General features: G+C 37.2%; 1 protein-coding gene across 2 annotated transcripts in view; it reads right to left on the minus strand.

The window, feature by feature from the left end:
• The window catches only part of PLPP1 (phospholipid phosphatase 1), a 61294-nt gene that overhangs the window by 14979 nt on the left and 19386 nt on the right, over positions 1–26929 (minus strand). Inside the window, exons 2-4 of one of the 2 annotated variants that reach the window (XM_015652579.2) lie at positions 18905–19056; positions 15250–15530; positions 1161–1218 (exon numbers count right to left, since the gene is read on the minus strand). In XM_015652579.2, the coding sequence (XP_015508065.1) occupies positions 1161–1218; positions 15250–15530; positions 18905–19056 (491 nt within the window). The remainder of the gene's footprint in view (positions 1–1160; positions 1219–15249; positions 15531–18904; positions 19057–26929) is intronic. The other variant, XM_015652578.3, reaches the window with a different exon arrangement.

Raw genomic sequence — 26929 nt, forward strand, 5'->3', positions numbered from 1 at the left:
TTCAAAATCATAGTAATTTGGAGGGAGAGGGTTTACATTTTCATTCCAAGGGAGGCTCCTGCCCTCCCTACCAGACACCTGTCTTCCAAACCAAGACAAGATCAAAACTGAGCACCAAGTTTCTGAAACAGATCTGTTTTAAAATAAAGCCTAAAAATTACTTACACCATACTGAAGAGCCACCCCTTTTTGTGTGTGTGCAATTGTAGGGTTTTTTGTTTAGTTTGAACAATTGGTTCCCTCACTGTGGATATTATACTATTGCCAAGACAGAAAAAAAATTAAAATGTAACAAAGACCAAAAAAAATTGAATCTGAGGTCTGTAAAAATCATGGATTGTACTTATTATGTCAGCAATTTATGTCAAGGACTAAAGTTTAATTTTACAACTACATTAACAACAAAATTCCATGAAGTTGTTAATGCCTTCTGTGTTACCACTTAGAAGGGGGAGAACAACAAAAATCAGTCTTTCTTGTTACAAACCTTATGCTAAGAGTGAAGATCATTTGCCCCAGATGACTTGGGACAATTTCAACTAAAATTTATTAATCTCCAAATGAAGCATTTCTGAATCTATCTTATTACTAGTATTTACTGTCCCTTTATTTTCCTCACTCTTCACCTGTCTCTAAAAAAATACGGAAAAATAAAAAGGAATTTGAAAATTCAATTTGATCTGTTTTGTGCTTATGGGCCCAGCCACACTTGTTTAAGGGTCTTGTTTGCTCTCTTTTAAAATATGCTTTGCACATCATCAAGTATATTTTATTGCGGATTTTTATAAGGCTTATAAATTTAGAAGTATTATAAAACCTATAAATTTTATAAGGTTTATAATACTTTAAATATAGGCATATTTAAGTAGCATCTTTTCAGAACACACTTGTCACTGGATTCATTTTAGACATGACACACAAGCCAAATATCATATTAAGTATTCTTAGGCATACTTCATTCTTGCTTGTCCCAGTATCACCACTCTTACAACTCCTATTGTGAAATTTTTAACTGTACCAGAAAAGCATCCTACAAAACCAATGTCCCTTGTGCAAAGCAGCCAAGTAAATATTCAGTACTGGGTAGCTAACATATTTTTTAGATATTTTAGATATAGATAGATACTTTGTTATCACTTAGATGGAAAGAGCATACTTACTGCTACGAAGAGCATGCAGTACATGGAGAATGAAGAATGGCCAGAATAAAATGATAGTCTGGAAAAGAAAAGATCAGACCTCATCAGTTTTCTTTTACAACATTCAATCTGCAGTGATACTTATCTATACTATACAAGTGAACTGGTAAAATGCAGATGTGTCCATACTAGTCTTCAAGGAGGCTCCCTAGGCACATCCCACAGATTTTGACAAACAATACAGACTTCAGCTGATCTCTGCGGCAGGCAGTAAGTAGCAGACTTTTGACTGAAGTTTGAACAGCAAGGGAACATACCTTCAAAGAGAGTAATCAAGTGTCCTTTAATAGTCCATTTTGACAAATACCAGAATACTTGAAATATAATTACTTCTTAAAATTCCTTATCTTATAGTCACAGTATATGTATGAATACAAATGACATTAATCACCCCAAAACATCTAGTCACCATCAACAGGCAATAGTTAACAACTCATATCTAGTAGACTACATTACATCTATACACCTTTGTGAAATGTATGATTCACACAGACCCTGATCATTTATCATTGAACGGTAGGGAGAAAGCCAGGAATGCAATTTATTAGCCAGCCAACTGCAAAAGATGAAACCTCATCTAATATTTGTATGAATTATTTGTACTCGGTGATTTCATTTAAAGTGTCAACATTGCCTTCAGCTCCCAAAGGCTTTTATCAGGTCCAGGCTGAAGGGACTTGACAGTTGACACTGTCCAGGATTTCATTTGGCCAGGTCCTCTCCTGTACAGCTGGTTTTGTGAGGAGCCACAGCTGTAAAATAAATGCCACCTACCTCTTCAAGAAGAGAAGGCAAAATGGAAAGGCATTTATAATTTAGTCTTAAGCAGGCAGATGAAAGAACTCTACTTAGCACTTATTTTTTCCATTTTATGCACTGAGTCTTGTAACAGTGCTGCTTCACAGGCCACCAGCCAGGTCTCAGCCAGCCTTCTATGCAGTTTAACTACACAACCACAGCACCCTTCCCTCAGCAGTCTAACGTACAAAAACATGGCCAGCTTTATAATAAAGTCTCATAGCTCTGCAGACTGACCTCTACCATACTCAGCAAATCACTTGCCTCTGCCAGGCACAGACCCTGAGGCCAGGGAAATTCCTGGTCAAGGGAAACATTTCCACTCTTTGGACTAGGAGTAACAAAGGCAGCTCTGACATGCAGCAATATAATGAAGTTACAGGTACCCTACTCAATACCACAAAGAAGGAATGAAAATGTCACGTGCACAACTGAAACTGCAAAACTTCCTGAATTAATTTGCATGTATAACATTTAGAAACTGCATCAGAAAAACCCTACATAGGTTTATTCCAGAGGTTTTAGAGCTTTTGGTTCATGGTTGATTTAAAACACTGGCGATTGCTTTCAGTTTCAGAGGTACTAAATAAGCAATCTGAAATAAGATGACTTTTGTTCCACCAACTGATATTTTCCAATTAACTTCTTAAAAAGAAAAACTTTTACAATATACTAGCTTTGGATGTTTAAAGCTCAAAACCATTAAGATTACACTTTTCCACTCTTGTACTATAACACTTGAAATTTCTGGGCAAGAGTCCACTAGGAAAAACAATAAAACAAGCACTTTGAAGAGCCCTGTCCTTCAAGTATGTCATCTGAGAATGCAAAGCATGCTGTTCTACAGAAGATGCAGAATAAGGAATTCTTGGCTATTATGGAAATATTTTATCTAATAGCTCTGGCGTTATTCCTGTTGGCCATAAGATGACATTTCCTACAATTATTGAAAGCATCTTGTTGCCAACTGAAGGAATTTAGAAGAATAGTAAGTGATAAAAGGAAGAAATACCATTCTTTAAGTTTATTTTGGAATTCCTATACCCTTTTAAAAGTGTTCTTGACTACTGGTCTTTTTTGTTTCAGGAATGTATTAGCCTAAGGTACATTAAGAATGCCTTGTTCCAGGTTGAAGATTACAAATTTTTAATGTATTCTACCAGGAATGGGTAAGTATGCAGTACATGAAAATACTGTGCTTAGCACACAAAGTATTGCCAGAGATACAGCTGGGACACAGTATTGATCTAACTCGCACACTGTGCAATCTCAATGAAATTTCTTTGGCAATACTGTTGTCTCTAGACTTCTTTAAAAAACAGACTTTTTTTAAAAATCCCAAAAACCTTTCAAAACACCAAGACTGACAATGAAAAATTTTCCAGCAATTTATCAGCACATAAGTAATGTTTTCCCAAAGCCAGGAGAATGTCGTGTATATCAGACCAGCCAAGCACTTGCACAGCCCAGGTTTCTTTGTGATCCTTCTGCAAGTGCTGGTTTGCCATGAGCCAGGAGTAAAATGGTATAGACAACTCTGTGAAACACCAGTGAAAGAAAGGCTAACTTGTCGCAATAGGAATTCCCACATCAGATTCCAAAATACCCTTTTCAAAATAGTCTTACAATATCCAGTGAAACTAAAGTATCATAAATAGAGCTGGCAACTACAATCTTGATCTGTTTGTTTCCAAACCAGCCAGTTCTGACAAAAAAAACCCCAGTTTTTCAGAGGCCCATGTCTTTCATTCCATCAATACCTACCTCACAGATCTCTCCCTATGTCAGGAACAGGGCTTCATTTTAACAGGAAAAAAGCACATTTAATTATCTCCACTTGGACAATATATTATTCCCAAGTAAGAAGAATGCCTTAAGTAGTAACATGAAACCAACTTCAGGTCTCAGCTGAGGTCTGAAGTATATTCTTAGATTCCAATGTACACAGTAGAGCTGGACATCATGAAAAGGTCCTAAAACAAGGTAATTTAAGGACTGGTTTGCTTTCTTGAAACTTAGTTTTGTTATGAATTTCACATGGTTTCCAATAAAGACAAAAGTTAAGACACAGTAGTTCTTAAAAAGGTTGCCATAAGATTGACGACAATTTATCACTGTGGTTTACATTTTAATAATGTCTGCACTTTTAAAAAATACCTGGAAAAATAATCAAAGTACAAATAGTTCCTGCAAGAAGCATATCAGCTGAACCACTTTGTTATTTTAGCCAGGATTTCTAAATCCAGATGAGCAAAACTAAGAGAGATTGCCTTGGAGGACTTGACACTGACAACCTTGTATTACTTTCCATGCACAACACCAGCTTAGCCTAGGGAGCAGAGCTGGCCTGACAGGTTATGTTTCTTCAATTAGTAGAAAAATGGAACATAGCACACAGCACATAAAAAGATCATTTGTCTTGGACTGTGACTTACAAGAAAGAGCACATTTTAAGTAGCAAGTTCTGCTTGGCACTATTTTGTAAAGTGCATGATTTCTTAAAAGTGAATTACTGCATACTGGAACTCAGTAAAGAAGCTTGATGTCTTGTCTTCATTTAATGTCTTCATGTGAACACCTGAATGTGCAGAAACTTTAAGACAAATGCAGGAACCTGACAGGGAAATTAATAGCCTTGGAAAACACAAGACTAGAGAACAGCTAAACACCTATGGTACAGTGGATTATTAAATGGTGACACATTAAAGTAAACGACAGTAGAAAGAGATAGACCACAAGAAAGGTCATCCTGTGGTGCTACAATAAATCTGGCAGAGGCTGAACAATAACGAAATCTTCCCAATGTAACTACAGAATTATGGAATGATCCCTTGGAGAAAAACAGAAGGCTCAGCAAAACATTATGCACACTCCCATATCAAAGCTAATGCATACACCCAGCTGGATTAGCCAGCATGTCCTTTCCATCTTCAGGTTCCCTGGATTCTCTGAGCTGACTCAAAGCTTCCACTGACAATTGTGTTACCCATTCCATGATCTGGAGTGGAATAAATGCTAGAGTGCTGCAGCTCGGCATGCCTGTGTTGAGTAAGCCAATGCCTGTGGCAAGCAAGCCACATGCTTGCCAGTGAAATATTCCTAGTATTATTTAAACCATGGTGGTTTAAAGTGCTAGTTCTACACTTAAACACCACATTACTTAAAGTCAATTTTAAATGTGAAATTCTATGAATAAGAAGATGCATCTACCTGCTTGGTTGGCCCCAGCTAGCTCCCAGACAATTTTCAGGATGCACTGAACACAGATACATATTTTAATTTCTTACGCATGATAAGTTACTGAAACAGATTTCAAGCCCAGCTTTGTCTGAAAACCATTAAAGGGGGAAGAGTTTTCATTTCCATCATGAAAATGATATTTTGGAACTGCAGTAGTCATAAAAGATTAATCATGACAGACAGTATCGCAGTCTTTTCTAATATGTAGCAAGTTTTGAATGGAACAAGTTCCCAGCACTGATGAAATCAGACAAGAGCTAAAGATTGCCCCAATGCAATACAACTACATATGTTTTGGAAAAGGTGTGAATTTGAACTGAGATTCATTACCTATCACTACTACAAAGGTCAAATTCACGCTAGGGCAAAGGAGATGTAAGATCAGAAACAAGATGCAGATTCCAGAACTGCATCTCATTTGATTAGAGATTTCTTTCAGATTCAATTCTCCCTACCACCAGTCATTTTTTTTGGCAAGGCAGGTCCTTTTGCTCCTAGATAAGTACAGCCCCATTTCAACATGCACTGCCAGCCCAAAAGCCTCTAAGGCTTAAACATTTAAATGCTTTTATTCACTACCATTTTTTCTTCCATGTAAAATTATGTGTACTTGCTCTAAGCTCCACTTCTCAAATGTGATAAGTAATTTCAGTAGGATTGTAAGCATTCCCAAATCAGCCAGTTTATATCTTGAATAATAGTAATGGCATAAGGGTGAAAGCAGCGTTTAAGCAAAAAGCTGTACCATCTGAATAGCAGTACATGTGTGGCCTTCCATTCCTTTTAAATGCCTTGGTATCCAAGCTGCTTCAGCTGTTTGTGTTTTGAGGTGGGTTTTTTTTGGTTTTTTGTTGGGTTGGTTTTCGGGGTTCTTTTGCATGCACATTTTCAGATGTGAGAACTCATACACTAGCCTCCAAGGAAAACTCCGATACATAGAAATTTCATTAGTGTATAGCACTTCACAGGTTGAAAGCTCCATAAAGGAAATAATCAGTGCTATCCACAAAATACCAGTATGCTCCTAGTAAATACGTAGTAAGTCCCTGGCACATCAGAAATTTCTGATTCATGATGCTGATGGAAACTGCCAGATGAAAAATAATCAATTCAGTTATGTTTGAATCATTAAATGCAGTTTTTGTTTATGACAAAGCTTTAAGAAGTTTCAAAACAGACTCTTGGTACATTTTATAAAAGCCAATATTAATTTTAATGCAAAATAATACTTCACTATAGAAATAGTCCCAGTACTGACAGGCAGGGAGACAGACAGACAAGGAGAGGGACAGACAGGTTATTTCATAGGGATGGGTTAATTTGAAGCAAATGTTCAGTCTCTTGACTTAAGTTTAAAAATTCCAGACGAAACCAGCTGTTATCTAATGAAACAAAATAATTTCATTAAAGTCATTAAAATAGAAGTAAATAATGTCTAAGGCTCAGAAGTTTTGCAAAGGTTTTTTGGGTTTGTAGTTGTTTTTTGTTTTAACACAGTTACAGTTTTGAAGGGGTACATAAAACGGACAACATAAGAATTTCAAAAGTTTGGTTGAACTTGAAACAAAGTTACATGGGTTAGTTCCATACCAGCCATCTGGCAGGGGTGCACTGCTACTGGGAACTGCTCAGTGATTCAACTGCACTCACAGGTCATGCAGGGCTACAAGCAGAGAAAGAGCTATGAGCAAAGTGGACAAATTCCTGGCAAATGATTGGTAAAGGGCACCACCTTGGCAATTGTGTTGAAATAAATTATCAATGTCAAAACAGTCAGCTCTAATTTCCTAGAAACTTCCTTTGAAGACTACGTTTTGAGTTTGCAATGGCAGACTACACACAGCTTGTTTTGAGCACAGTAAGCATGGGAGCAATACATCAACTGAAGCAGAGAACTATTTTTTCCTTTAGACATCTGAGTTGTAATATGAATCTGAACATTAGTAATGCAGTTATGATTATGAGCCTTGACAGCTGCATTATCTGTTACCACAAACAGAAAACTGACAGACTGAAATTAGATAACTACAAATATGCAAAGTTAAGTTTAACTTAAAAGGAAGTGCTTCACACACATACACATCCTTACTAGCTGTGCAGGTCTGCTTTTGGGGGCCAAAAAACCTCAGACGACTGTACAGAGTGCCTCTGAAGTAGCAGTCTTCTCCAATATGGTGCAATATTTACCACTTCAGGTTCAAAGGTTTAATCTCTATGTATGTGCTTTGTGAGCTGACAAATGATCCAGGAAGGGTAGTTTCCTGAACAGATTCCTGAATCTGCCTTGTCAGGAGGTTTTTGGTGTTGCTCCCAACCCAGAACTCTAAACTTTTTGATCCACCCCAACATCCATACTCAGCGAAAGGAGTTAAAAAAAAGTCATATCTAACAAAAATACCTAGAACTTAGTGATTGCATTATTTTAACAAACCTTCACTGCTCAGCTAAAATGTAATAAATACTGCTTTCAAGAAAAATTTCTAGTAAACCCAGGAAGCCTAAGCATGTAGATAGAGCCCTTTAGCACATGCCCAGGACAATTATATATAGGAAAAAAATATTACACTGTACAAGAATTTATACTGAGAAGAATTAGCCTTACCTTAGTATTAAAGCAACAAGCTACAACAAACTCTACAGCAAACTGCAACCATATTTAGCATCATTAGAAGAGAAGGCCATCACCATGTGTGAATATGCTGGCATTCAGTTTGTTTTCTGAATTATTTGTACCATGCTCTGTTCCTCCTTCATATTCACTTGTCCCATTAAGGGAAAAGGTGGATTTTTGTGAACAATAAATAATGATTTTGTTCTAACTTCATTCTGAAGCTCTGAAATATTAAAGCATGTTCTCAGAATTGGTTAACGACATGATTCGAACTTCAGCTACAAAAGGTCTTAACAAGAAATTCTTTACAATATATACTAGAGAAGATAATTACAGCAACCACTTTAAATACATCCACTGTCAGTACTCATTTGCAGATCATCCACACTACTTCTGTGTGTTCAGAAACACAGGTTAAGCAAAACGGGGTATGTATGCACACAAGTATCACATGTATGCAGTCTTAACTGCTCAGTTAGAAACTTGCCGTCATACCTAAAACTGTTTGCTTGAAGGGGTGGTCCTTCAAAGGACTGTTTAGACATATTTTCACATCCTTCACTAGAAAAGATCTGGACCCTTCCTTCCCATTCCCAGCTTTGCAGGGTATTGACTGAAGAAGAACATGTTATGTTTATGGCCATCTGCAACTGTTCTATGTCTAAGAGCAGGATGCTTAAGCACTTTAGACTCCTGGAATAAAAATGCTGCTTGGTTTACATCATGAATATAGATCCCTGCTAAGTGTGTATAATTGCCCTGTCTCCTCCATTTTAAAGAGCATTAAATAATTGGGGCCTGAGATGTTTGCTACATGCATCTTCTTGCCCTAATGAATGCCCCCTCCACTTTCAGAAACACAAACCTATACTGTCTCCTTGTACAAGACTGAAACTGAACTGTTTCAATTCAAACAAACAAACTGAAACTGCATTGCTATGGAAGTAGTATCAATATATCAGTTCCAAAATGTGAAAGAAGGATTGGAATTGCATTCTTGAAGACTAAGTTTTATTGTATTTTTTAAAAACTCCAAAAGCTGGACCCAGCAATTACCCAGGTTTGAAATTCAATCCAGATTTTTCAGTTGCAGTCCATAAGGACAATAAAATTCCATCACAAAGGGACGTCTGGCATTTATAAGATCCAGATCTTATATATGAATGTAACAAAAAGACCTCATATCTGTATCTCAAAAGAACCAAAACAAGCCAGCAATACCTCAAGAGTAGATGTTTTAAGAGACAGGAATGCCTCCAAATCTGCACCTTAAATGAGAGCTCAATAAATAAACTTCAGAGTAAAAGTTAGTGAATTGAAGGTTTTAAAAAAACTAAACCATATGTTGACTCTTCTCCTTTTAAGTTACCTTAAGATACAGCTGGAGAAGCATAAAAACAAAATACAAATGCATTAAAGCAGATCAGCAATTAGAAAGATCTTTTCCAGCCTCCCAAGTCTTCATGCTTAGTAACAAAGTTCAGAGAAGAGAGGTAGTATCCAGCCACAGAAGGTCTTACCAAGATTACTAAAAAGCAAGACAAGCCCGTGAGTCAATGGGACACACAGCCCGTGGTGATGAAGGCAGATGATGCCATGATGAGGCTATCTAGATACCTCTAAAAAGCCATGCAGAAGAGCCAGTGTGTCCCTCAGATGGTTAAAAAAATGGATGAGTATTCACAGGGCTTTGTCAAAACTCCACAGCTACCTCCACATTAACAAAATATTTAACCCATTTTTGCCAGTCACTGTAACAAGATCTCTACAGTTTTCAAGATGTGGACATTAATAAAAATGGGGGAAACTCAAAAGGGTAGAAAATTATGTTTTAGGAGAAGCAAGAGAAACCAGCACATTTATTCTCTGGAATAATTTAATCCTTTTTCTTGTGACATTTTTATAAGATTTTTTTTTCAAAATAGCTTTCACCATCATTGGTGTAAAACTACATATTTCACGTTAATCCAAAACTATGAAGAATAATAACTTTATAACCCAATTACCAGGTATGTGAACTGATTCTTAAACTTGTATCCACTAAGTGAATTTGTCCCAGTTAGTCTGTTTCAGAGACTTACATTCCCACCATGCCACAACAGAAAACCAGGTACACTGAACTTTCAAGAAGAGGAACACATTAAATAAAAGGCTTTTGCTTTCAAGGGTTGTAAGTTCAATACAGCATTACCAAATGTGTGTTTCTCATTCCTTGCTGAATACAGACATTTTAAACTTTATTCCTACATTATTACTGCAGGAAATTATTTCAAAACAAGAAAATTAAAAGAAGCATGCTTTGAAGCTTTCAAGTTCTAGGGAGGCATCATGTGCATGAGCACTAACTAGCACGTTATATCACCCTAGTATATTATCATCCCTGTGAAATTATTCAGCAGACACTGCGTAAGAGTACAGCACACTTTACACCACAACACTTATTTTTAACATTTTGTGGATAAAACGTAAATTTAAATAGTATCGGATTCCATACACCTGACCTTTACACAGGGCTTTAATGTGCAGTTTGTGCTGCCAAGTTCATAAAATTATATATATTTATAAACACTCACCAAAGTGACAGCACAATCCTAAATTATGTTTTAAAAATACTGTACTATATAGCACCTGCTACATTGTTTGATAATTAAATAAGACTAATTCAAATATTCTTTTAATCACATACAACTTGTCAATACCAGAAGTTTGGTTTGGGAATTCTTTATTGATTTTGTAGAGTTTTTGTTCAGTTTTGACTATTTTTTTTTTTTTTTTTGCTGGGAAGGCTTAGGGAGTTATGTTTGATTTTGTTTTAGTTTTTATTTATTGTAGAAAAAACTTAATAAAACTGAAGAGAAACACCTACCATCATTACTAAGTTCTCAACTGCCTCAAAAAAAACATTGACAGAATCTTTAAGATTTTTAACCTAATACATTTACTCTTTTTGAGATTAAATTTTACAACCAAGAGAAAATACTCTTTTCTCATTCTTTGCTTAAGATGACAACTAACACTGACCTTTACCACGTTCAGGTTCACCTGGTTAAGTGTGTCCGCTGGATTCCAGATCCTACTTCCTAGAGATTACAAATGCTTATCTCCACAAAGGCAACCAACGTTGAATTAGCAATTCCTGATTGCCAAAATGAGTTGGGAGCCACCAGCTAATATTGCCACACCATGGTTCAGTACACCCCAATGATAGTGTCAGAGGGCACACTATCTCTGTCTTGAAATCTTGAAACACAATATATTTCAGCTTAACTGAACAAATACCTTATAAAGTTGTCTTTTATCCCCTCTGCCAGATGCTAAAAAATAAGTCTATTCCAGAGCAATCAAGTGTTCACGTGGTAGAGGAAAAGAGCGGCTCTCAATGTTCTCCTTTGTTACTCTACTACACTCTCAAGCCTCACTGTTTGCACACTCATTTCAGACAACCAGCAACTATAGCAAAGTATACTCACCAAAGGAACACTGGAATACAAATTCAGAACTGCTGCTGAACATCTGTGGTTTCTGTTAAGTCTTTTGGATGCAGGAAAGCTAACAAACAGGATGTTTAAATAATCTGCTATGGACTGGTTAGAGCAGACAGGTTTGGGAAATATGCCTTAGCTACCAATAATGATGTTTTGTGTATAATGTAGTGTGTCCTATCTGCCTGCTTCTTGAGGAATGTGGTTATTTTGCTAATCTACTCAAAACCAGGCAAAGGCATGCAATGGACAGCCAGAAGAAAAGGAAGATGAGCAAAAATGGAAGCTGCAAACACCAAAGAGATTAGAGACTAGTAAACACTGGTCATTCACACCCCCACTTTTCTGGGTTATAGCCTGGCACACCTACCTATTTTACTGAGCCCTTTTTTGCCTATTTGAAAGGGAAAAGAGCCAATTGAATCATTATCTTTATAGGTGCTAAGCCAAGTAACTTAAAGGCAATTCTGCAGCATTAAAGTATATACCAGTACACAAAAAATGACATGCCAATTGCAAACTCCAGTGACAACAGAACACCATGACTTTGATCTCTCTTCATTGATAGACATTAGAACTTGTGCTTCTATATCAAATTTACTTTTCTGTAACTAAAACAAGACATGCCAGGCACCTTTGAGTTACTACTCTTAATATTTATTTAGAGGGAATACTACACAGTTCTACACAAAACTAGCTGACATCAAACCTAGCAACACCTCAGTAAAAGTTTGAGATAGCACCTCTGTACAAGTCATTTACCTCAGGAAAGTGCCATTGAGTAGCTCATTGCAAGCTTCTGTGTCCAGCTTAAATTAAATGCCAAACACCACCTGAAGAAAGGATTGCCTTACAAAGAGGCAAAACTAGAAAAAAAAAATACATGTTAATGTTTAATCAGAATTTTTTTATATAACCAGTGATTTCCATGCCTTTTTAAGAGATCCTTAAGTGCTACAAATTTGGATGCATAATGTGCCAACTCTTACATGCTATCTGTCAACAAACATGAATCAGATTTACTAAGCACCCCACTGTGTTTGTGATCCTCTGCTTCACTGAGCCAGCAGCAGTAATCAAAGTGCATACATACTATAAAAGTTGTCAAGGAGAACCTAAGGCATTTATACCTGAAAAAGACTGCTTTCAGCATGATGTATAGCAAACAAGATGCTTCAGTCAGCCTTATTAACCTCAGATTATAAAGTGAAACATCACTGAAATTAACTGTAGCTTATGGGCACTTTACTCATTTAGACAATCAATCCTAAATCCACTGGTTTATACTCCTGACAAAGCAAGCATGTATTGTAATACCGTTGTTTCCACTGAACAATAAAACCTAATTACTGTTTTTCTCTTATGCCCCCATGTTATAACATTGTAGCTATATGCAAAGAGTTAGAAACATCAGATTTACATAAAACAGTATTGGAACATCATTTGCAATATGTTTGTCTAAAGTATTCTCAGCCTCTGACCGTAAAACTCATGGGCTTCCAGAAACACAGGCTGTTTTCTTGAGGTTATTCTTCTGGAAGTTCCTGCAAGTGGTGTTTTGACCCCACTTTGAACCAAACTTACACATCCCAGCACTATAAAGAACTTACACAGCATACTCCTTAATCTTTGTGTGGGAAAAAATATATTACTTCAAATATTTCTCCTTCCAGTTTTACTGGTAAGGAGGAAATGGAAACACTGATTGATTACCTAAGTTCTGTACCATTTCCGAAGTATACTTTAGAACCTTCCATCTTACACCCATGTCTTCAACACACACACACTCTTATTCTATTTCCGAACAAGACATGTGATCTACTCAGCGATGCTCCATACCAAAACTATTTTATACTTTTGATTAATAAAAAGTCATAAGAAGAAATGAGAAGAGAGGAGACAATCAGAAAATACAATATGAACAATGGAAGCCCACAATGGATTTTTACACTGTTTTCATTGTTTTCAATGACATAAAATATTAGGTTTGTCTTTTTGACTGTACAATTGAGCATGAATCTTTAAAAACATTCAAATGCCACCTCAGGTTTTACTACTATAGAGGAATAATAGGTACAATTCAGAACTTATGATTCTACATGCAACACTATGATTGTCCTGTTTTCATTCTTCCTTTAGATTTCTACCTGCCTATTCAATCTATGCAAATGAAAGTGGATGGTACTAGGTGTGCCACTAATAGTTTTGTCATCTGATATAGAAATACATCTCTCAGTTACAGCTTTAGACACTACTGACCTCTTCCAGCTTCCTGTAAAAAACTCTCAGCAATCCACCTCCCCCTTCTAAGTGCGCTATTAACTGAAAGGTTAATGCCCTTCGGCACTTGGTCTCTGTGTGGGCACATGACCCAACATCACCAGAAACACTGAAAGATTTACTGGATCACCGCATCCAGGTCATACACCTCTACAGGACAATATCCCACTTTAATCGATCCTACCCTTTTTTGACTACTTGCTAACTTTTTGTTTACTCCTTCCTGTGCATGCAAAAGCCTCACCTGATAGCAAAAGCCCCACAAGCAAGTACACACTTCAAGGCAAGCTCTGACCAAACAGGAGAGCCCTCTCACATCACTCTATAGGGGAAACAGTAGCAATAGAAAAGGGGAACATGACAGTAGCTGGAAATACAAACCTAATAACCGATCAGTTAAGAGATGACAAAAACAATCTTGCTTCCAATGTAGAAGTCTGAGATGTGAAAATACAGAGAAGAATATAAAGTAAGCGATCACTATGCCATTGTTCCCCCATTCTATTCTCATACCCCCCAAAAATATTTTTTTTGTTTAACCAAAAGCTAACCCTTGTTTTTTAGCATCCCCAAAACCCAAAAAGATTATTTCAGGACCATTTCAGTCGCTACAACCAATTCGAATTTTCTCCACAGCCCTCTTTACACTTAAGAAGCATTTTAGACTCATGAAGTTAAACTAGAGACTTGGAGCTGGCTGGCACTGGTTCTGTGTGACATAGCAGCTTTTCAAAGAAACCACCCCTGTATCCACTGCCACATATACCCAGCACACTATTCTACTGCCTATCCATACACTTGCTCCTCCTCTACCACCAACACCTATTCACATTTCATCAACATTTTTCTATGGCTACTGAAAAATACCATGCATGCTACTGGAAAATTATAGGGAACATAAGCCAGAAGAGCAAAGGAGTACAAAGAACAGTGAGCAAAACTACACACATCTACTTAAAAACTGCACAAAGTGAAGTTCTGACTAAGACTGTATAGAACTTCTGGAAAAAGAAGTCTCTGTAAAGGTAAGGTCACAGAAAGCTCAAGCAATTAAAATTATTCTAACAGTTCCAGTAGCACTCAAACACAAGTTATAGTACAATGACTGAAGTTTGAAGTATCAGAGGCTTTATTCTTGTTTCCACAGTACCTTGTTGCAAGTGAACTGGCAGACAAGTATTCAAGATTTAAAAATTCTCACTAATGAGAAAGATTAATAGAGTGATTTTAATAGTCCTGTGTATATTTATGGATGTGCAGTTTTCATTTGTTTTCATTCCAAAAGTAAAACATTTCCTTTGCTACTCTACATCCAATTTCTAAGGCAGATTTCAAAGTCTTCTCTTCATTGGGATCCAAACATTTTAGAAACACAAATAAAAGCCAACTGAAAAGGAAAAAAAAAGAAAATCCCCCATAAGGGAAAAAAAACACAATCAAACATTTATCTATACATTAAAAAAACCAGCTTTCACAAACTGGGAAAAAATCCTGGGGTCTAGACAGGGTTTAATGTTTAAAATTCCTTGCAATAAATTTATTCCAAGAGAAGCACAAAAACTGCAGCAGCATTACCAAACTCATTGCCCCAGGTTAACAAACATTATATAACCAAGTATACAAGGTTAGTCAGACTCACCTTCCCTCATTGATTTTTGCTTTGTCCCCATGGCAAGTGAAGTTCTCAATGTAGCCCAGGCTGCAGTTTATCCGTGTCCAGTCGGGCTGGCACACAGCAATGAAGTGAGGACGCAGTCTACCTATGGAGTACTTGGCAATGTCCGTCAACGACTGGCTAGCAGCTGCCCCAAAAATGAAGGTCCCAATGGCTTTGTAAATAGTGGCTATGTAATTATTTCTGACAAATGAATTTGAGTGTAAATTATTATAAAAGACCGAGAGAGTCTCTCCTAGGATTATCTGAAAGAGAAATAAGAACAACAAGTTAATAACTTTAAAAGAGAAGTATTACACTCTTCTTGTTAATACTCACACATACAGTTTCAAAAATTATTTTCTTACAAACATTGATCTGAAAATTTAAGTTTTCCAAGAGTCAGCAGTAACCATGTCCAAACATTATAAACATTTTCACATAGAAGAGAAACACCCTTTTATTTTACCCTACCTCACATTGAACTTACTCATATCATTTAATACGTATTAAAACAAAGCCTTCTGATATTACTTGGCATGGCCCTAATTAGAAACATTTTCTCCCATAGAACTTCATTTTAAATTGCATCTTCTTCAACTAACTTCTACTGAGTAAAGTTTTTTAAAGCTTGTTAGGTTTCTCATTAAGCCAGAAACTGTTCTGAAGGGTTCAGATTTTACATCCAGATCTGAAAGGCAAGATGTTTCAACAAAAATTTCCTATTCCTCATGGAAATTAAATCCTCTGGGGAGAAGACTAATGAGAGTAGGGAAAGACAGGTCTTACTGAGGTCTTTCCAAGGATTTTTCACCATACATGTCCAAGGAACATATATTGAGTGTTGACAAGAAAGCAGATCTAATTTTGTTTTCTTGCAACTCAATCTTTTGCAGAAAGTAAGTTTTTGCTTATGTCAAATACAGAGCTTCACTCCAGATAATTTGGATATTGACCCAGATGGTCCCGTTCTGTAGAGAAAGGATCAATGCATACAGATGATCAGATGTGTGGGAAACTGGATGTACATATGTAAAGTTACCTTGAAAAATCATGTAAAAATGAAAATCATGGCTCTGTCTGTCACTTGAGAGTGCCAGGTCCTGGATCCCAGTGAAGCAGCGCTTTGGTGAATGAAGCCATTACTTAGACACTGCCACCCAGGTACAAAGAGTGACAGCTTGTCAGAGGCTTTGCACATGAAGGCAAACAGACAATACTGTCAGATGTGTGACACTGAAGCTTTACACCTCCACCATACCCAAACACTGACTGAAGCAGAGAAATACCAGAACATGGACTAAAGCTGAGGAAGTTTTCAGTAAAGTACATAGACACCTAATGCAGATAGTAATCTCTTAAGGAAGATGGCTGAGCACAAATAAATAAATAGTGGTACATAATGAATCCCTTTCAAAAAACATTGCTGTAAAACCTGCAAGAAGATCGCTTATCTCAGGTAACAAAAAATTAGTTGATGTCAGTGCAATTACTACATTGGACAGACATCAAAGAATATTCATCTTCAATAATCTGACTAAGCATTGAGTAAAGGACACCAATATTTGCTTTTACCATCTGACTATGAAGCAATCTTGACAGAAAAGCCTGATTTCACAACTAAACTATAGTCCCTGATGTTGCAAAAGAAATTTTATTATCTAAATATTCATATGGGCTCAAATGGAGACTGGACTAATTCAAAGGGAATATATCCATTAAGAAACTATATTCAGTGGAGCCTTTTCTCACCCAGGAAGTCCCTGAACTGCAAATGGCTGGTAGCCAAGTACTGAGGGCAATACATCAATCTTTCCATGCTCTATATTCTGTTCTTCCTCACTCAGCTGTTTTAACTGCTCTAGAAATGAGATAAGCTATATGGGCCGCAGTTGTTACCAAGCACTGACGCTCTCAGATAATATTGACTACCCAAAGGTAGTAACAGGGTGAAAAAAATAAATAGCCTTATCTTAAAGGCAGAATCATTAGCACAAACCACTTGCTAGTTAATAGAACGCACAAACCCTCCCCCCCCCCACACCCAAAATTTCATCTGTTTGAGAAGCATTTCTATTTCTGATGCAACTTTTCCAAGAGGGAAACCAGGCAAGTCATAGTTTCAATTCTCAGAACGTATTTCTACACTCGTAAAAAAATTACACCCAAAAGCAAATATGAGCTGCAAGTTGACCTTTATGCTGGAACCTTGCTAAAAATCCATGTAGTACCTATGCAAGGCAGAGTTAGATTATCATAATATCCCTCCTGACTTATACCTATTAGCCCAGAGAAACAGCTGGTCAATACTGAGGATTACATTTAGCTGTGCCTTTTCATTTTTGGATCCTAAACATACTTGTATAAATATTTATATGCCTAAAAATCTTATTTGGCATAAGAAGGCTTTAACTCTGCTCAAAGTGTGGCTCTGATGAGTTTGGATGCCACCCAACAGAACCATCAGTAGAGACTGAAGACTTTTACCGCATCTGGACAGGGATCTTGAGCCCCTGATGAAGGGCCGTTGTAGGAACTGGAGCGCTGTCCCCATCAGACTTAGGACATGAAATGTTTAACTGAAGAGGTCCAGCTGTCCCCTCTGCTCATGAGGACATGTCCCAGCCACTTTCTGTCCCAGCACTGGTATTCTTCCAAGAGCCATTTGCACTCCACATAGTCAAGGAAAGCTGCTGTCTTCTGCCAGGCTAAGGAGCCTCACCAGCTAATCCAGGCACAGACAAGCCACAAGAAGTGGTAACAAGCAGGGTAATAGTAGGACCTCAACTTTTGTCCATATATAGTAAGCTATTAGGTTATCTCAGCTGACAGCATATAATTAAATATTAGGAATAGAGAGTCACTATATGCTTGATACAGGTCAGCTGAGCTAGGAGCTGTGGTCAGAACAAGAGCCCAAATTGGTAGTCACAGAAACAATCTGCTCAGCTCACTGATCTGGTGTGAAGAGGAGGAAAGAAGAAAAATACCGTTTTCAGCCAGGTGCAGTATGAAGTGAGCCCCTGTAGTAATTTAATTACAAATGAGCCCAGGGTTTTATCCTGACCTTCAGGGAAATAGCCAGGGAAGAACTTCACACCTACTTATTCCTTTTATTCTATTTATGCTTTTGATAACATCTGATGGAAGGCATAATCTTTCCCTTAGTCTAGTACCTGTTGTTACACTTCCACTTACAAAAGTATTCCCAAAGATTTTGTGGCAGATAAAAAATGCTGACTTAAAAGGTCATGCACACTGATATTCTGAATGTAGCAGGTCCTGAAATAAAAAGACTTGTGACATATTTTCAACAAATATGGTAAAAAGTTTTTATCTCTCAGATGACAGAATTAAGCCATCATGGGTCTAAGGTTCTAAAGTCCTAATGTGTTATTTTTCTGTTCTATAATTCTAGCTGTTTGGCTTCAGTTAAAGAAAACCTTTTAGTTATTCTTGCCAGACCACCATTTCTACTGCTTTAGCACCTGGCCTAAGGACATTATTTTAAGGTTGAGAAATCTTACAGAATAGTTCTGTAAATCTGTACAAAATAAATAGTTCTGTAAATCTGATTACCCCTCCTCCCTCTTTCCCACCCCCACTGAAATCAAAAGCAATGAAGAAAAGTTTAACTTACAACAATTACACTGAAAGGAATAATTATTCCTGCTAATAACTTATAAGAAATGGTGTCCTCTTTGTATGGATACCGGATGGATTCATCACTACAGAAAACGCCTCTCTGGAAGGGGGTACGTCGTGAACTGAGAATTGCAAAAGGCAAGCCAGCTGGCAAAAAGGAATACAAAATACATTACAAAACCAAAACAAACTGGCGATGATCATACCCCCACATTTCCAAAGAGAAGTGCATATAGAGGAATGGGCATGCAGGAAGTTAGAAGATTATGCACTTCTCTTGGCCAATGACTACTGCATTGACTTTGTAGCTTCCAGGAAGGATTACAGAATGAAGATGAGCAGGGCAGGATTCCTCTCATGCTCATGTTTGTGGCACTTCAAGTGTGGAAGCATGCCATGAGTGAATAAATAGTTCAGTGACAACCACTGAGGTGCTTAACCTGCTGCTACTGGCACAGTTATCAAATATTTCTTTATATTCCAGTGAGCAACAGTTGCCGCTTTACACCTTCTCTGGACAGCTTTACAAGTCAGAATAGCATAAATTGCATTTCATGAAAGCAGAAAAGGAGGTACTTTTCAGGGAGTGCAAGTACAGAGAGAGTTTTTGGGAATATGAAGAAAAGGAAATTACACATGCATGTGATCCCCCTGCTTCCTCACACACTGGATATCTTCGTAGAACAACAGGGTCACTGCACAAGCCCTACAGCCTCAAGGCATGGAGATTTTATTCCCATCTCTTCCACCAAAGGTGATGCCTTTGGCTCAATCTAATACCTACAGGACACAATACTAAGGTGCACGCACAATGCTGCATATCAAGGTACCCACAATACAAACCAACACTAGTTACAACACCAAAGGATTTTTAAAAAACCCAAAATAGGATGCAAATTACCACAAACTGATAGAATCCCATTTCTAAGTCCTGTTCCTCCATCCTTAACACATACAACAACTGCACAATTGGTGTACGGAGTGATACTCTTGGAAAGAAACGGTTGTATGGAAAACAAGCAGTAGAGGACAAAACTACTATTTATTGTTTAACAAAACAATACATAATCTTCTTTAGCTTAGGCATGTAGAGCCCAGTAGCACAAAATCCCTCGCATTATACCTAAAAATACAGCTGTGTTGCACATAAAATGCATGCTACTTTAGAGTAACACAATAAAAATTATCTGGAGGAGACACTCCCATCTGACAGTAAGGGATCAGAAAGATAAAAAATAGTCTCCTCATTTCTTCCTTCCCAGCAGAAATAAATGTTGTAGTCTCAGTTCTTTCCTCAAGACTTCTGTGCAAAGGCATAGCCTACCTCTTCCTTTCCAGATATACAGCTAGCCCCAAATAAGCATGTGCAAATAAAAGTAAAGACGTAAAGAGCAGGAGAAAAAGTGAATAAAAAAAGATATCAAAAAAGCATCAAGAGAACTGTTAGGGAAGAGACCTAGGATCCTTTCCAATCCTCTTCCCTCTTTCCCTTCACCCATGAAGTCCTCCAAACTAAGCCTGACTCCTGGGACCATCACAAGTGAAACAACTGGGATTTTATCAACAATTCACTGTCAGTTTTGTTTTGTACACCATAAAGTGCTTAAAGAATACTTCCATTTGAAAACAAAAGAACAAATAACAAACTAACAGCTCATAAGGTGAAAATTTCCATAAGTAAACTCTGGTGAATGACACAACCTTATTCCTTGATCAGGCAATTACATGTCTGTCACGTGGGCCCATGAATTCCAGCTAAGCCTGTTGCAAAGAACCATGTACCCTCTGTACTGCTGTAGTCATGAAACCAATAGCATGCAAAATCTCCCCTCCAAAAGTGGCAGAAAAAGACCAGTGTCATTGTCTAGAGAGGTTGTTTCCAATTCCATGCCAGCGGGACTACAACTGACACAGCTCTGGAAGCCATCCAAGCACACCAACAAAGCAGAAAGACAGCAGGACGGGCTAAGAGCCAAGCCAGAGCCTCACCAAAACACTGCACTATTCAGATACTAGCCAGCACAGACCCTAGAAGCTGGACTCTGCAGTACAGTACAAAAACACAGCCTTTCCTACTAGGAAAAAATTAATCTCCCTTTCTCTTAACAGGAAGAATATAAGGGTTTTGAAAAACACTGCAGCCCAAACCTTATTTTTTTCCTCCCCTTCTGTTAGTATTGTGACAGCTGTCATGATACACCATCAATTGTTTAGTATTTACCTGACTTGGATCAAGGATGAGGCAGAAGCATGTGCAGCCATGGTGAGGGAAGTTGACTTGTCAACCTAATGCTGTTATTATTTATATAAATATTATATTTATATTATATATATATATATTTATATAATATATATATCTATATCATATTTATTTATATAAATATTATATTTATATAAACACCATTTATAACCTAATGGTGTTTCCAACACCATTTATCCTTGAAAATGTTTGGAATGAAAACTTCATTATTTGCCCTGCACACATATTAACACAAACATTCAACACTGAGTATTTGAGAAAAACATTGTTTGGATCTCCACATGTAGATAATTAGGCATATACATATAAGAGTTTCTTAATTATTTGCATGGTTACTTCTTCAGAGCTGGTAGTTTTGATTATCATAGTAAAGCAGTTGTTCACAAAATTAAGTTCAGCCCAAAAAAACCTTATCACAGCTTCAGCACACTGCCACAAACACCTGTGGTTATAGTTAGATAGTGTCACTGACATCAAATCAGTATCTCTGAAACACCCATTTTAAAAACCTGCTCTGTGAATAATGGTGTCATGTTACCTTACCTACACCTGATGTTTCAGCTTCTCAAAGTGAGAGACTGAAAAAATTTTTGAATGATAGGGTTGTTCAGGAGGGGAGCTTTTTAAAATGTAATTTCCATCTACTAAATCAGAAATAAAAGGCACTGGTATGTGGATCACAGCAATGAAGTCCCTCATGCAGTGAGGATCTGTGTTCTTCCATGCTGAGTGAAGCTGCTTGAAACATACAAGCTCATTCTTCAGCAATATTGAGATTACGATGCAATTAGCCTGTAATTGCACCTTCCTGTATCCAGATCATGGAAACAAAATACCAAATAACTCCAGGTTTGTTTTTGTTTTGCTTTGTAAGCAAGTATGAACAGCTAAAATAAAATTATTGTCTTTTCTTTCATAATTTCTTTCCACCTCTTTTACTTTGAGCCTTGAAAGTTCTGGATATCTACATTGTAGCCATTAATTGGTTGCCATTAAGTAACGATTAAATGGAAGAGCAATGCACTGAAATACAATACTGCTAATAAATCTTATACATAACAAGGGTTTCTTCCATTTCCCCCAACTTCACAACAGATTCAAGAAGTAAGTTCACCAGTCATGTATCTTATTGCTGTTCTCAGCACCTTTCAGTGTTGAAAGGATACATGCTCCAGGAAAGCTTGAGAGAAAAGTTTTAATTTCTAAAAAACAGATTACAGTAAAACTGATAAAAATAACACTATTAAACTGTAAACTGAAGTCACAGAACTACAACATCCATAATTTACCTCTGGCTCAATCCAAGGCAGTCATTAGCCTTAAAAACCACGCCAATAGGGCTTTTAATATCTTTTTTTTAAAGTATTCTCCAGTGTCAATACCTAATCCCTCAGAACATGCTCCATGGAGCAGGTTTAATTTTCCTCTTTTCAACACACATGGATTGACTTCACTATTATTAACTGGTGGGAGAGAGCAGAAAAGTAGAAGTCAAATCAGAGGGGCATCAAGTGTACCATGTGAAACCAATAGGAGAATCTTCTCACAATAACGAGGGTTCTGTTCTGTTTTGAATAAATCAGCAAAATCTGCTTTTGTGAGTTTTCAAGGTGTTTTCATTTCTAAAATCAAAATTATTTCAAATATATAGCTTAAATATTTTCTGCAGTGGAAGTTTCCCTTTAAGACAATAAAGGGACAGGAAAAAACAGTTAAGCTTTTTCATTACTGCAAGCAGAACAAGTCATAAGTAGAAGAACAGTCATAAGTAATAAAGAGGCAAAACTTCTTACTACATCAAGTAAAACAGCAGGGTTTCCCTATAGCTGTGATAGGCATGCTACTTTTTCACCTAACAGATACCTTAATTTCAGAAGACAGAGGTAAGTTTTTGCATCATGGTTGCAATTTTCTAAGCATGGAAGCTCCTGGTACAGGTGGACAGGATATGACTGAAAATACCAAATGATACTTGTCTTCATAATGGAACCACCATCACTAGTGTCAATATCTTTCATTTCACAAATATAACTAAGAAAAAATGTTTACTGTAGTATAGGAAGTGGTGTACTTTGACAGTAGATTTATTCACATGAACATCTAAAGCAGTTTCTCAAGAACAAGTATCAAAGATTCAACAGCAGATCACTGTGAGAAGAAATCCTGCTCATTTGCCACAGTCACGTTGCCACATTCAGTTAAAAGAAAGATCCTACAATATCCTACAAATACCTATTTTCACAGTTTTCTCTGAAATCAGAAGAAATTGGAGAGTTTAAATACTCCTTTTATGTAAGAAGTGGAGACAGCAGAGGAGCAGTAAAGGCTCTCTGCTGAATACTCCTCATATGACAATACCAGAACACTTCCCTGATGTACATTTCATCTTCTAAGCTAGTTGTAACACAGTGAAGTTGCCTAATGGGAAAATGACAACATGTATGTGAGGAGGAATTATAAGGTTGGGAAGAGGTTACCTGTAGGGTAATCTCAAGGATAAAGCCAACAAGCTGGTGTTATGCAGTGCATATGCATTTTTAATGAATAACTAGCACATGTACTGCTGACAGAGCTGGCAATTCTTTGATACAGTGGAAGATCAAGGCCAGCCAGTTCTGCCTGCAAAACAACCCTTAAGGACTGAGGCAAGAGAACATACAGAGATTTGTGCAGTACTGAGTAATGAGTTCAGAGTCATGCATTTGGAAGGTTAAATAACTCTGTTGAGCTGGGAGCTTGTCAGTTCAAAATGGCAGGGGGAATATAATGTGCTCTCTGTGGTTGTTATATATCAGTATAATAGCATGACCATTAGACAAGTCTTTTCAAAGGCATTAACACTTCTAATCATTTGACAAGAAATTTCTTTCAAAACAGTATTCAGACAGAATTGGCAAATGCATTTGGTTTTAATTCATCTGAGGTGAAGACAGAGAAGGACTGCTAGGATATATTCCTCATTATCTCAAAAACAAGAGTTTGATTTTGCATAGTTCAGCTGAGTCTAAAGGCTGTAAATCAGCCAAGTGCATATGCAGTAGATATTAGAAAAAAAGATCAATACTTATCCAACAAGAAACCAAGGATTAAGGAACTGCAAACACAATTGGTTATAAAGATATAGGGAGAAACGTAGGCTCTGGAATGTTTCAGCCAGAATACACGGAGTAGAAACACAAGTAGCTCAACTGACAAGACAATTACTACACCCTTGTCCAAAAGTCTGACTCACACAGTATAATGGACTAGTTTTCCTCATAAACTGGAGTGATTTCTGACAGATTATATTGGGGTTTTTTTCCATAAATATCCTGTATAACACAGGCCTGTTTCTTTCCAAATTTCTAATCTTGGTTAGGTTTCTTCACTGGGCATGATGTTGTTCTCTCCACTAAAGCTGCACATTAAAACTCCAAAGAGAGAGAACATAAGATCATACACCTCCCTCAAGTTGTTCTTCCCACTCTCCTCAGGAAGGATATCACTTGGCATTTATCCACGCTGTATTTCACCAGCTATGTTACTGCCATCTTTTTTATTTATTGCTCTGAGTTCCCTACTTTGCTGCCTCACTGCACACACTTGCAAAGGACAAGGACCACTTACTCCTACCGCTCATTTCTCACAGTTAAAGAGAATTATTTGTTCATTTAAGGATTCTTTCTCCAATCGCATAACTATTTAGTTTCTTAAAATTTGGTTGAAGCAAATATTTGAATGTACATATCTAAATAATGAGATTTTCTTAAGAAAATGCTGCTTTAGCCTGAGTTCTCCATCTTTCTCATTTATCACAGGGATTAAGGTAAGAACAGATATGACTAACACCAGGAAAGAGTGTGTATATTTCTAACAAAGTAGCTTTCAACATCTGCTCTTAAGTAGTGGGTAGAAATAATCTTTCTCCAGAGTTCAAAAACCAACCAAAGTTTAAAAGATTTTGTTGTCTTCTCTCCCAGCACCTCAAAAAACCCATCAACGCTTTTGTGCTGTTGCCTGCTGCCAACTCCATTGCCATAGCTTTAAACTAGAAGTGATACCTAGGCTTACTTTTTAAAAAGCCTAAGTAATTCTTTGAGGTTTAAGTCTCCTTACACAAGAAGTTCAGATAGAAAGGAGAAGTTAACATTTCCCCCAAATATGCTGTAGATATTTCATTACTAATTCTATCAGCAAAAACATCCACAGTATTCATTACAATATTAGAAATACTGTCTGGAAAAATACAGGTTTTTCAAAAGCTTTGCTAAATCTTTTGAGCTGCTATTACTGCTCACATTCTGTGAAGGTTGAATAGGGTGTTAAAACCTCTTTGCAGATTAAATTAAGACTTTGGCTTCTCCTCAGTATAAGAACAGTGCTCCCATAGGAGTTTTATAGTTCAGGAGAGCACCTGCCAAGAAATAAATCATCATTCCACAGTTCACTAAGATGAATAGTTCCTTTTATTGACATTCACCTTTCTCCTGAAAAGGTGGGTAAAAATCTCTTTGCATGAGCACTTCTTTACACAAGGTAGAAGAGAAAGAGGTACAACAATGTAAGCCAGATGAAGGGAAACGGGAGGTAGCACAAAAAGGAACACTGTCTGCCTTACTTTCCCTATTGCTTGTCTCTGGTTCCTAGCAGAGTTGCTTCCTGTATTTACACCCCTTCCAGTCTCTGATCACAGTCCTAAATGTCAGCAGTACATTGTTAGTAACTGTGTATCAGACTTGTCAAAAAGAAAAATCTGTCTATCTATCATAGACTGTTTGGGTTTTTTCCTTAAATTACAAGACTTAATTATGTTGCAACTCCCTCTACCTACATTTCTCCCTATTCCATTTTACCCCTTTGTAGACTCTACTAAATAATACTTATAAAATCACTCTATATCAATGTGACTGCCTGGCTTTCTCATAGCTGTGACCAAGCTTCACTCAGCATTTTAAAAGCCGTTGTATGGAGTTTCTCTCATTGTCAAAATGCCAGCTGACTTACTCAAACACTATGTGCATTCCCCATCAATGTATTAAGAAATGTATCTGAAGCATTGAGGAAAGTACAGTACCAAGTCCATAGGTCTAACAAGCAAGTTGCTACAGTTTATTTACTTAAAATGCAACTGCACTTAGTAAGAGTGATTTGTACAAGTAACAGAGGCAAATGGTGCTCCTTAGATCTTTCCTCACTTGATTTCAAACCCACCAGAATACTCACACCATGGACAGATCAAAAAATGAAGCCAAAAGCTGGTTGCTGCTACTTCTCAGCATCTTGCCCCACAGCATAGATCTCAGCCAGAAATTACTCATCAATTCAACAACTCAGTAAAGTGCACATTAAATACCTGCACATTAAACCTTCACAGAGTAAAACCATGGGTGGTTATTATTACTATGTTTGCTTTAAAAGAGAGAACCAAAAAATTCTATTCCTCAAGATAAGGCTGGGTTCAGAGATAATGCTGATCTGTAGTAGTACAAGGTGAACAGTTAGTATCAAATAGAACTCATGACAGATTATGAAGTTCAACAGCATTGCCCAAAAAAATTTCCAATGCCATAAATATACCAAAAAACACAATAAAGATAAAACATGAGCACCTTTTCAAAAAGTCTACCATGTAAGAAGTCTTGCTCAGAGCATAATAAAACCTCTTACAAGTAACCTGAAACCTAAGAGTCAAGCTGAAGTCCACTCTAGTGTCAAACAGTTTTAATTTCAATTAGTTGCAAAACCAACAGCAGTGAGTCATAAAGCTTTGACACTGCCAAA

Source organism: Parus major, chromosome Z, assembly GCF_001522545.3.
Source record: "Parus major isolate Abel chromosome Z, Parus_major1.1, whole genome shotgun sequence".
In the NCBI taxonomy this organism is placed as follows: Eukaryota; Metazoa; Chordata; class Aves; order Passeriformes; family Paridae; genus Parus; species Parus major.